Source organism: Talpa occidentalis, unplaced genomic scaffold (genome assembly GCF_014898055.3).
Source record: "Talpa occidentalis isolate TD23 unplaced genomic scaffold, MPIMG_talOcc4v2.1 talOcc4.14, whole genome shotgun sequence".
Lineage (NCBI taxonomy): Eukaryota > Metazoa > Chordata > Mammalia > Eulipotyphla > Talpidae > Talpa > Talpa occidentalis.
The window spans coordinates 35,497,754-35,510,110 of NW_023601433.1; the positions used below are offsets into that span (position 1 = coordinate 35,497,754).

A 12,357-nucleotide genomic window follows, 5' to 3' on the forward strand; every position below is an offset into this window, starting at 1 on the left:
GCAGAGAAAGAGAAAAAATAACAAACAAACTCATTTACAATCACACAAAAAAAGAAAAACCTGGTAATAAACTTAATAAAGGAGGTGAAATACCTACATAAGGCATAGTATATTACACTGCTGAAAGAAACAGACTACACTGAAAATGAAAATATATTTCCTCCACATGAATTGGAAGATTTTTTTTTAAAGATTTATTTATTTATTTATACAAGCACTGGGTACAGTCAGAAGCATGGGAGGGTGAGAGAATTCACCAGAGCTAGAGCGGGGAGCAGAGCAGGCAGAGGACCAAAGCACACTGCTGAGGGGACAAGCGGGTGGCAGGAGCGCTCTGAGCGCCATGTGGGACACTCGCCCAGCGGCAGGGGATTGAACTGGCGTTGCAGAGGCTGCGGGCAGCTTTGCAACCCAGTGCTCAACCACTGCGCCACCGGAGAGGCCCTGAATTGGAAGATTTAAGTGTTAAAATGGCCATCTTATCCAAATCAATATACTGGTACAATGCAATTCCTGTTCCTATCCAGTGCAAAGTTTTAAAGTTATGTTTCACAAATATAGAATTTAAATTGGAATGGAAATTCATATTAAACCACAAAAGACATCAAATAGCCAAAGCAATCCTGACATAAAAGAATGGAGGCATCACACTGCCAGACTTCAAACTATACTACCAAGTTACAGTAATCAAAACACTATCGCATTGGAATGAAAAGACATGCACAGATCAGTGGAACAGAATGGAGAGCCCAAAAATAAGCCACACTATATGAACAGTTAATCTAAAACAGAAGAGACAAGATTATACACTGGAGAAAAGAAAGTCTCTTTAATAATGGATATTGGTGGGCCTTCCCTGGTGGCACAGGCGGTTGAGCAATGGGCTGTGAAGCTGTCCGCAGCCTCTGCAGCACCGGTTCGATTCTGGCTGGCCTGCCAGGGTCCCACATGGTGAAGCAGACCTCTCCTCTCTCGCCCGCTGCTCCCCTCAGCAGTATATTTCATCAGTCTGCCTGTTCTGTTCCCCACTCTGTCTCTGGTGAATCCTCTCACCCTACTGTGCATCTGGCCTGTACCCCAGTTCTTGTATAAATAAATAAATAAATCTTTAAAAAAAATGGATACTGGGAAAACTAGACAGTCATATGCAAAATGAAACGAGACCACCATCTCACACTATATACAAAAATTAACTCAAAATGGATTAAAGACATGGATGGATTAAAAAACTGTAACCACGGAATATGTAGAAGAAAATATAGGCCAAAAAAAAGCTTCAATACAAAGACATCCCAAAGCCAATGACTCTAATGGCAAAAAAATAAGTAAAATTAAAGAGACTAAAAAGCTTCTGTACAACAAGAGAAATCATCATTGAAATGAAAAAACACTCCACCAAATGGCAGAAAATACTGCCTATTATACATCAAAGATACACGAAAAACTCATACACTCAACAAAAAGAATAACCCAATCAAAACACGGGCAGGAGAGCTGTATAGACACTTCATCAAAGATGACATCAGCTGTCCAAAAGGTATATGAAAAAAATGCTAATTAAATTAACACTTTTCATCATGAAAATACAAATCAAAGTCACAATGAGACACATCAGACCCATAAGAAGGGCCCAATCAAAAAGGCCAGAAACAACAAATATACAAGAAAAGGAATGCTTGTCCACTGTTGGTAGGAATAGAGTAGGTCAATCTCCATGGAAAACATTATGGAGATCTCTCAAAACAGCAAATATAGATCAACCATGTGATCCAGCAATTTCACTCATGAAAGATTCCCTAAGAATACAAAAAACCTAATTCAAAGGAACATGTGTACTCTTATGTTCACTGCATTATTTATAAGACCCAAGTTATGGAAACAATCTAAAGTGTAATGACAGTGGATTAAGAAGACATGCCATACATATAAAAGACTACTACTCAGCTGTAACAAAAGATGGTATCTTGCTATTTGATACAATATGGGTGGACCTAGAGGGCATTATGCTAAGCAAAATAATGAGAAGGAAAAAGACAAATGCAAGATTTCACTCGTGGAAATCAGAGAAACAAAACAAAGGAACTGAAAAAACTCAACCTAAGACATAAAGATATGACCATAGAATTAAGGAAACCAGAGAGGGAGGGAGAAGGCTAAGGCAAAACAGACACTGGTGAAGGATTATGAGTGTTTTGATGGTGGGTATAGTGCAGAAGCATACATCTGAGCAGGTAAGAACCTATACCTCTAAATCAAATGCAGTGTGATAAGCCATGTTACATCAATAAATATTATTACAATAGAAAATATCCCTATAACACTACTGTTCGAACTATGATGATGATGGGCCTCCCTGGTGGCACAAGGGATTAAGACAGCCTATGAAGCTATCTGAAGTCACTGCAGAACAAGTTAGATTCCAGGCCAGGGAGACATGGCAGAGCAGACTTCTGACTTGCCCGCTGCTCCCCTCAGCAGTGTATTTCAGTCAATCTGCCTGTTCTGTTCCCCACTGTTTCTAGTGAATCCTCTCACCCCCACACCTCTGGGTTATACCCCAGTTCTTGTATGCATAAATAAATAAATCTTAAAAAAAAAACACAAACAAGAGAAATATGATGAAGTAAAGTGTCTACATCTATAACGCCCAATACTTCAGCCACATGTGAACTATTAAACACTTGAAACATTGCAAATACATCTGAGAAGGCTTTTTATTTTAATTAATTCAAATTTAAATATTCACATAGTGGCTAGTGGCTAGCTCAGCTTTACAGAAACAGAAACCACATGGTTATTTACATTAACTGAGGATGGCTTTAGTTAAATTTTACCTACAGATTATAAACATGCAATTCATACCTACAGAATATAAACATGCAAAATATATTGATATAAAAATTTATGTTGGAGGGCCTCCCTTGGTGGCGCAGCGGTTGAGTGCTGGGCTACGAGGCTGCCCGCAGCCTCTGAAGTGCTGGTTCGATCCCCGGCCGGCCGCTGGCTAGGATCCCACGTGGCGCCACAGACCTCTCCTGCCACGCCCGCTGCTCCCCTCAGTGGTGTATTTCGTCACTCTGTCTGTTCTGTTCCCTGCTCTGGCTCTGGTGGGTTCTCTCACCCTCCCACGCTTCTGACTGTACCCAGTGCTTGTGTAGATAAATAAATTCTTGAAAAAAATTATGTTGGAAAGATAACTGTGATCCAATCAAAAGAACAGAAAGTTTTATCCTTATAAAGGCACATAACATTCATATAAATCAATAAATTACACATATTATCAAAAAGCTAACTCTAATGACAAAATGTTAAGAATTAAACCAGAAAAGGGAAGAATAAAAAACAATGGTGTAACTATTTATTTGGCCATGATATTTACTAAATTTTCTACAATGCACAATAATTCTGTAATTAAAAAAAAAGTATGAAAAATAAGGTGGTCTTCAATTGCCAATGCATTATTTATTCAACGGGAAGTATTTACTGGGAATCTAGAACAAATAATATCATACAAGGTCCTCAAGATAGATGTTGAAGTTAAAGTACTACTGCCTCAAAAAGCTTACCACAGAAAGCCCTCTATTTGCAATGTTCCTTTTTCACCAAAATATCTTACTCTTTCTCCTACATCATCATGTCAGGGCACTTCCTCAATTCTTTGTTTGCCCAAGAAAGGCTGCCTGGAGTTGCAGACCCCCAGTCAAGCTATTTTATATAATACAAGCTATTGTATTTTCTCAATTTTATATAACATACAGCAAACTTATCCAGTAAAAAAATCTTCCCAAACTAAAGCAGTAAAATAAAGAAAATCCCCCTTATTGATCTAGGAAAAAAAGTAAGTTGGCATGCTTCCTTTTTTTCTGCTTTCATTATTATGTAGACACTACTACAGAAATAAAAGATGAGATCAGCCTTAGAGGAAGTTACTATCTCCAGCATCTTTCCAGTGTCATGACCTTTCCACAATCCCCAACAATTCTTTAAGATGATGTGAAAAATGCATGAGGAATGGAATACACAAGAAGTAACAAACTATTTCTACAGTCAGAATGAAGAAAAAAAAAAAAAAAAACCCTTCACTCCAATCACAATATTTCTTCAAATCAAACACTATGAAGTGATACCATGGGGTCATGGGGGAAGTAGATCCCTCCCTGCAATTATACCTTTCATGTGTCTTTTAATCTACTTTGTTTTTTGTTTTTTTTTTTTAAAACCCTGAGGTAGTTGGACTATAACTACCTTTATTTTATAGATAAAGAAATTGGGCTTCTGAAATTAATTGAAATACTCAAGATCCCATAATTAGTGATTCTCAGGCAATACATGATCACTCTAATGCAACTTTTTTTTTTTCATGTATTTTTTAATTAATTTATTTATTTATACATGCACTGGGTACAGTCAGAAGCGCGGGAGGGTGAGAGAATCCACCAGAGCCAGAGCGGGGAGCAGAGCAGGCAGAAGGACCGAAGTACACTGCTGAGGGGAGCAGCGGGCGGCAGGAGAGGTCTGCGCGCCATGTGGGACCCTCCTCCGGTGGCCGGGGAGCAGCCGGGGATCGAACCGGCGCTGCAGAGGCTGCGGGCAGCTTCGCAACCCGGCGCTCAACCGCTGCGCCACCGGGGAGGCCCTCTAATGCAACTTTTGATAGCAAATTCTCAATGGTCAGTACTGTCTCCTGTTCAAAATTCAGTAACAGCCACAGTAGCAGCCAAGTCTGCCACCTAAGACAACAGCTGGACCAATCCATGAATAAAACTTTGTTCACAGCTTTAGATTTCGTAGTTTCTGGAGGAAATTGTGAACATCCCCATTGATAAACTAAATAAAGAAAACCTAATGCAGTTGTTTTTTCAGTTTATAAAGAAAGGATATTATTTGAATGACTACTTAAAAATAAATAAAAAATAGCAATACTCTACTATCACTATACTAATTTATTTTTCTTATCACCTATGCTAATTTGATTCTATGTAATTATACAATTATCCATATTCCCCATCAGTACAAGAGGATATAATGGTTTTTCTCCTTAATTAAAAACAAGCAAAAAGCATTCAAGTTTTCATTATCTTTGTGTGTCTATTTTCTCCAGCACATTTTATTTATATTACATTGATTCTATTTATAAATCTGCATGGCTTTGCCCTTAGTTATATCTAGTAAATGGCCGGGATAAAGACATAAGACGTTATATAAATGTTCAAAAAGTCAAGAAGGGAAGCTAATCCCCTTGAATGACAGAATCATGATTCAAAAAGTTATCAACAAGTTATCTAAAGCTACATTCATGGAAACAATATTTAAGAGTTAAAGATAAATTTTATTTCAAAAACATCATTTTTGTGTATATGGAGAATGGGACAGATCTTAACCTAAGAAAGATATGCATTTATGTAGACTACTGTCAATGGTTTCCAGAAATTTTTTTCAAAAAACAAAATGAGAAACAACATTAAGGCTGACAATTTTTTATTGTTATTTTAAAACACTAAAAACAAATGCAAGACAAAAATAGCACCTACCATTATACTATCATTTCATAAAGAAAGGTCACTTTAACATTAGAAAAGTACAAATACAGAAGCTCAAAAAAAAAAACCCTTGAATTACATAAATATAAAATGAAAAGTCACATATTTCCCCCTCATTTCCTTGTAAATAGCAAGGATATTATTGCTATAAAAGAGTTAACACACTTTCATATCATAAAAAGAAGTGAACGACTCAAATTAAGGAAATGGATAATTTCACTACACTATATTCAGATATAACTACAGAATTAATAATAGAAACCAGATCAGAAGAACAATAAACACACTAAAAATACTTACTGAATCTAGCTGACAAAGATAAGAAACCTAAAGGGAATGTCATCATATGTAATTGTAAGGGTTGTAATATTTAATTTAGGAAAGAGAAAAACTATCATGGAATATATTAAGTGAAACCTATTACTTCGGAAGACAGAAGTGCAACCAATGGGAAGAAGTTATATAGTAATGGAGATACTAATTTCAGTTCTATCAATACTTTTCATAAGTTATATGAACAATCTTTTGCCATTTGCTCATAGAAGTGATGTTCACAGAGAAGGAGGATCCAATAAGATATCAGTGACATTAATACTAAGTGGCACATTGTAAAAGATGACTTCTAAAGTCTCCTCCACTAATTTTAAAATTTTGTGAATCAGAAAGGAATAAATGTAGTCTTTTCAACATACTGAAAAATGAGTAGAGAGATTTCAACTAGAGTCAAAAAACAATGGTTCACCCACTGACTGGGAGAAAATTTTTGCACACAACACTAATGATAAAGGACTGAACACAAAAATCTACAAAGAGCTGATGAGACTCAACAAAAACAAAGAAAATAATCCAGTCAAAAAATGGGCAGAAGACCTAAAAAGAAACTACTCCAAAGAGGAAATACAAATGGCCAACAGGCATATGAAAAAATGTTCAATATCACTTGCAATCAGGGAAATGCAAAGCAAAACTACAATGAGATACCATCTCACACCAGTGAGCATGGCACATATTAAAAAAAACTAGCAACAACAAATGTTGGTGAGGTTGTGGAGAAAAAGGAACTCTCCTGCACTGTTGGTGGGAGTGCAAACTGGTCCAACCACTATGGAAAGCTGTGTGGAGATTCCTCAACCTACTAAAAATAGAGCTTCCATATGATCCAGCAATTCCACTCCTAGGTATTTATCCAAAGGACACAGAAACATTAATTCCAAAGAGCACCTGCACCCCTATGTTTATAGCAGCACTCTTTACAATAGCTAAGCTTTGGAAACAACCCAAATGCCCAAAAACAGATGACTGGATCAAGAAGATATGGTACATATACACCATGGAATATTACTCAGCAATCAAAAAAGATAAACACATGCAATTTGCAGCAACATGGATGGAGCTGGAGGGATCATGCTCAGCGAAATAAGCCAGAAAGAAAAAGAAAAATACCGGATGGTCTCACTTATAGCAGGAATTTAGAAAACCTAAATAATCTTTTCTATAGTATTCATTAATAATACACTTAAAAAGAATGAGTTGTTCCCCGCTACACCTCATTTTTTTTCCCTCCAAATTAAGTAATGAATGCTTGGGATTCTTTTCCACTTCCATGCTTTGCACAATCCCAATTATATATTTTTTTTTTCCCCCTCTCTGTTTCTTTTTTTTTTTTTTTAAGATTTATTTTATTTATACAAGAACTGGGGTACAGGGCAGATGCGCGGGAAGGTGAGAGGATTCACCAGAGACAGAGCGGGGAACAGAACTGGCAGACTGATGAAATACACTGCTAAGGGGAGCAGCGGGCGAGACAGGAGAGGTCTGCTTGCCATGTGGGTTGCTCCAAGGCCAGCGGGGATTGAACCGGCATTGCAGAGGCTGCAGACAGCTTCACAGCACAGCGCTCAACCCACTGCGCTACCAGGAAGGCCCCAATCCCAATTATATACGATTTTTGCACGGTTTTCTTTTCTTTTTTTTTTTTTTTATTGATACACCACTGGTTTACATACTGCAACGTTTACTTTAACATTGCTTTTGCTGGTTTCCTTCTACCTTAGTTTTATGTAGAAGTGGGATTAACCTTTAGTACATACTGGCTATGACATTTAATTTGACCCAAAAAATTAAAATGTTTTCAAACGTCATTTCAACTAAACTGAACTTTTTAAAATCTAGTTCAATCAACTATTGCCAGACAGATGTTTTGTTATTCTGTTTTATTGACCTCACTGGCTAGCTCATTGCTGAGCACATTCAAGAAATATTTGAATAAATAAAATCCATTTCACCAGAGTAGTTGATTTGAAATCTTAGCTATTAACAAAAGTTTATGAAATAAAAGTGGTTTGAGATTTGTTCCTTTAAAGAGAAATTCATTTCTTACTGAAACAAATCAATAGTTAATGGTCTGGCCAATATTATCGATCCACTAAGCGTTTTTCAGATGGTATGTAACTGTTCTTTTGTTAGAAATCCAGAATAATTTGCAACTGTATTTCAGTTGGCAATTCAGTATCAAGCAGTTACATAGTATTAGAATAGCACACTGCTTAACAGCCCAATGTTCAAGAAAAGGGGAAAAATCATTTAAGTAGAAAAATTATTTTTCAGAAACAGAATTTTGTTGAATAGAAAACATTGATAAGTTTAAACATTTACAGTATTCAGTGCTAGGTGAAACAGTATCTGATTACTATCAGAAACAACAATTACTTTTTTCAGTGATAAACTGATACTTGAAACAAATCACTTAGCACATAATTTTTAAAAGTACCTTGATATCTGCATTAACTTTCAGAATGAATGAGAACTTTATAGCGTAAATTTCACTACTCTAGTGCTAAGACAGAAAACAGAAGGTTATTTCCATACAAAGTAATTTTAGAACACCATGAAATTTACCAGTAAAATACATTTGACATTTGATTTAATAGAATTCCACGTGCTGAATTCAATTAAAAATTATGTGTAAGTTGGAATTTAAGAGATATTTATAAATACATATATGTGTGTATATATGTATCTATAAAACGTCTACTAACTATATATATGTATATATAAAAAGTCTACTAAGATACAACAAACACTGCTAAACAATCCTTGCTTTTACTTGTTTCGGTCTTTCATCAGTAGTTTGGCTTGGGCAGACAAATCAGTTAACTTTCCAAGTGCAGGATTCTTCAGTTTTAAAACTCCAACATTCTACAATATCAACAAAGTTGTGTAGTAGCCCTGAGTTTTACTTTCTAAAAAATTTCTAAAAATAATGGCAGAAAAAGATAAAATGGTTTGTAATTTGTAATATTTCAAAAGATGAATTCCTAAATCTCTGAAGCATACCCCGCTAGAGTTAAATGAGGAAGATCTAAATACTGTCTTCACAATGTGACTCCCCTCACACTATTCCTTCACCAGCTCCTCCCCACCCCTTTTCATTATCCCCACCCTCCTCATTTTAATGCCAGCAAACAGTAGTAAGCATTGTAAGCTTAAGAATCCTTTCAGTTTAAAAGATGTATTTTCCATCAAGTGGGTCATCTGCTTCATCACATTTCTCCCAAAAAGGGGAATTTTCACGAAGAGAATACCACTATGAATAAACAAATTCACCAGCAGATGTGTACTAGGCCTATTTTTTATTCTGATTGCTTTAAAACACAAAACGGAAAGAGGTATCTTCATCTCTTCACTTAGGAACAAGAATGTATTGCCCACCCAATAAAAAAAAACAAATCTGCTGGCTCACTTCCCTGCTACACAACAGCTTCGTTGTCAGGGCCGTCCCGATTCATTCTTCATCGTCACGTAGTAATTCAATATTGATCCCCTTGGTTGAGCCAGCACTGCCCCTGTCTTCCAGGAGCTTACGTTCTTCAAATAAATAAAACTCAACCAATTACCAGAAACTCAGCGATTCTGCATTAGGATACAAATCCCAAGTCTTCCCGCCCTGGGGTAGGCAGCTGCTAATATTTTTCTTTCCTTGCATACATGAAGGGAATAACCAAAATCCTACAACTGAACCTTAGGACAATGAAGTCGACAGGAAGGCACTTTCCTCCCCGGGTTTCCTAAGGGGCCAGAGCCAACGCCGGGTGCAGTCGCCAGGCAGGGTGCGTGACACCGGCTTCCACGCCCTCCAACCAGGTCCAAAAGGCCCCTCATCCGATCTCCCACAAACCGCTGCACATCCCCGAACCAACCACACAAAAAGGACAGGCACAGTTAGCTGCTCCGATGGGGGAAAAATCCCTTCTCCAGCGGAAGCGCAGCCATTCCAATGAGCTGCCCTTACCCCTCGAAAACTGCCATGGCGGAGGAGGACGCCTCACAAAGCAGGGAGAGCTGAACACGGTTCAAGACATGGAGGGGGCGAGAAGGCAGCCGCGGCGGGCCTGGGCGAGCAGCAGGCCACAGGCTCGGAGGGCTGGGGCTGGGGCGGGGGCTGGGTGGGGGAGGGGAAGGGCGACCCAGCCGAACCCTGGTCGGGTGCGGTGGGGGCGGCACTGCCGCGCGGAGCGCCCAGAAAGCGCCCCTTCGCGGCCCGGCCGCGCACCCCCGCCCCGCCGCAGGCCGCGCCCGCGTCCCGGCCGCGAACCAGGATGTGGAAAAGCCGCGGCGGCGGCGGTATCGGCAGCGCCTAACCCGGGCAGCCCAGCGCATCACTTACCCCTCACGGCTGAGAGGGAGCAGGACGGGGGGGGCGGGGCGCGTCACGTCCCGCGAGTCCCTAGCACGCCGTCATCCCCCACCGCCACCCCGCTGTCGTAGTCGCCGCTGGGATCGTCGTCGCCGCCGACGCGGCCGCGCTCCCGGAACCCTCAGCTCCGCTGGGCAATAACGTTATTCCACACACGCCCTACACATAGCGGTAACGGCAAAGAGCGGCCGCCCAGTGCGCAGGCGCCTGGGAAAAGGGCGAGGAGCCGGGCCTTATCCCCCTCCTCCGTCCCAGTCCCAACGATCTCGTACTGCGCAGGCGCTAAATAGAGACAATGAAAATGGGTTGTACGAGGGGTCTCAACCCTGAGGCTTTTCCAGTTGCCCACTGCGCAGGCGTGCCCCAAAGACTGGCTTGAACAATGAAGAGGACCCCGCCATTAGGGTGGGGGACCGCAGCCAACCAGGACTACAGTTCCCAGCGGGCATCACGCCAACTCCAAGGGGCAGTCGGGTTGCTGGGCATGCTAGGAGTTGTAGTGTCAGTCGCCTTCGTAATCTAGGCTGCTCAAAAGATTTAGAGCTTTTTCTTCATATTTTATTGGGGCAATTTGACAAATACCGTGGCTGACGGGCTCGGTGCTTGTTATTTGCGTCCTTGAGAAACTTAACGTTCAACTGCATATTAGCAAATTTAAAAGAGGAAGGCCTGTAGTGAGCCTTTTCTTTCTGTTAGGTGATCCCAACAGAAGGTTGGGGTGAAGGGTGGGGGGGGGGTACAGAAAAAGGGCGGGGCCTCCAAGCAGTCTACTGGCAACCAATCTGGCAACCAAACCGCCTAAGACTGCGTCTGGAGCGCGGTCCCTTCTGGGAATTGTAGTGTTGTTGGAAATGATCTTAAGAAGCTCCACACGGCAGGCCCTGGGCCTGCGGACTACAACTCCCAGCGTCCTCCCTGAGGGCCGTTGGGTGGGAAGAGCCTTCGCGAGCTCGCGCCTGGGTTCAACGCTCGCTAACGACAGCAACGGCTGGCGGGTGTTTCGCTGACTCTGAGTTGTTTGGGTCTCTGAGGGGGGAACACTGGACGTTTCCCCATGTAACTCCCATCTCTAGGTCCCGAGTCCGTGCATGGCGAAGTGCCCGGAGAACTCTACCCGGGAGGAGATTCTGGGGCAAGATCAAGGGCGTCCCCGGGGTGAGTTCCCCCGAACCTCTTGTGCTCGCCCCTACTACCAGGGCCCAGTGGGCAGCAGCTCACCCAGCTCTTCCCCTAACGCCTGGTTTTGGTCCCAGCCAGGATGAGGGAGAAGATGGATGTTGCTATGTTCTTTGAGGAGAGATGAAATAGTTTGTGTTTGTTTTTACTGCTTTTCGGCGTTGTTTTCCTTGACTCCGTAGTTACTTGAAGTAACTCGTTGGTTTTGACTTGGGCAGCGTTCTCACCCCAAGCCAGCAGAAACTTTTGGACGGCCCTTTGCCACTTCTGCCCATTTACCACACTTTGTTCGTTACTCCAAGAAGTTCCTAATTCACACTTGTTACACATTCATTTTATGTAATGGATTGAATGTGATTTGCTAGACCAAGGGAAAAAAGCACACTAATAATTATTTTAAACACAGCAGTTTCTATTTAGTGATCTAGGCTCTTTAGGGACATTAAATCATTTAAAACTTAAGCATATGAATATTCCTCTTTTCTGGGGGAAATCGAGGCGCACAGATTTTAAGTTACAGGACAAAGCCCATACAAACTGTCAGTAATAGAGCCAACCATTACATTTAGTCAGGCCTATCTCCTTCAGATTAAGCCTACTGATGTTTCAGAGCTATAGATATAGAAATAAGCATTTCTAACTTTTCATTTGAAAGCAAAAAAAAAAAAAAACTACAATGCATAATGATAATAAGAGTAATTTGGTTTAATTAAATGTACAAGCTTATTTTTATTAATCATGTCCCATTACTATTACTGAAACCTTATTTAGTCAATTCAAATTATGTGAATATCTGTAGCAGTGATTATGTGAATATCTGTAGCAGTGATGTTGGTATTTGTAAATAGCTGTGTCATTTCGAACATCATAGGTAACATCCAGAACTTGAGTTGTGCTATTTTAAGGGGTATTGTCGACAAGGTTATTGTGAGGGGAAAAAATGAA

General features: G+C 40.4%; 2 protein-coding genes across 12 annotated transcripts in view; one reads left to right on the forward strand and one right to left on the reverse strand.

Annotated features, from left to right (window-relative positions):
* Nucleotides 1-10,497, reverse strand: part of CEP170 (centrosomal protein 170) — a 136,739-nt gene extending 126,242 nt beyond the window's left edge. For 8 of the 11 annotated variants that reach the window (XM_054694936.1, XM_054694935.1, XM_054694933.1 and 5 more), the window contains exon 1: nucleotides 10,207-10,497. The gene's annotated coding sequence lies outside the window, so the exon portion shown is untranslated. Of the gene's footprint in view, nucleotides 1-8,646; nucleotides 8,926-9,831; nucleotides 9,957-10,206 lie in introns of those variants that run through there. The other 3 variants (XM_054694934.1, XM_054694926.1, XM_054694925.1) reach the window with 3 other exon arrangements.
* Nucleotides 10,498-11,285: 788 nt separating this feature from the next.
* Nucleotides 11,286-12,357, forward strand: part of SDCCAG8 (SHH signaling and ciliogenesis regulator SDCCAG8) — a 270,102-nt gene continuing 269,030 nt past the window's right edge. The window contains 1 exon segment of the mRNA XM_037509815.2: nucleotides 11,286-11,391. Coding sequence (XP_037365712.1) covers nucleotides 11,325-11,391 — 67 coding nt within the window. The 5' untranslated portion in view covers nucleotides 11,286-11,324.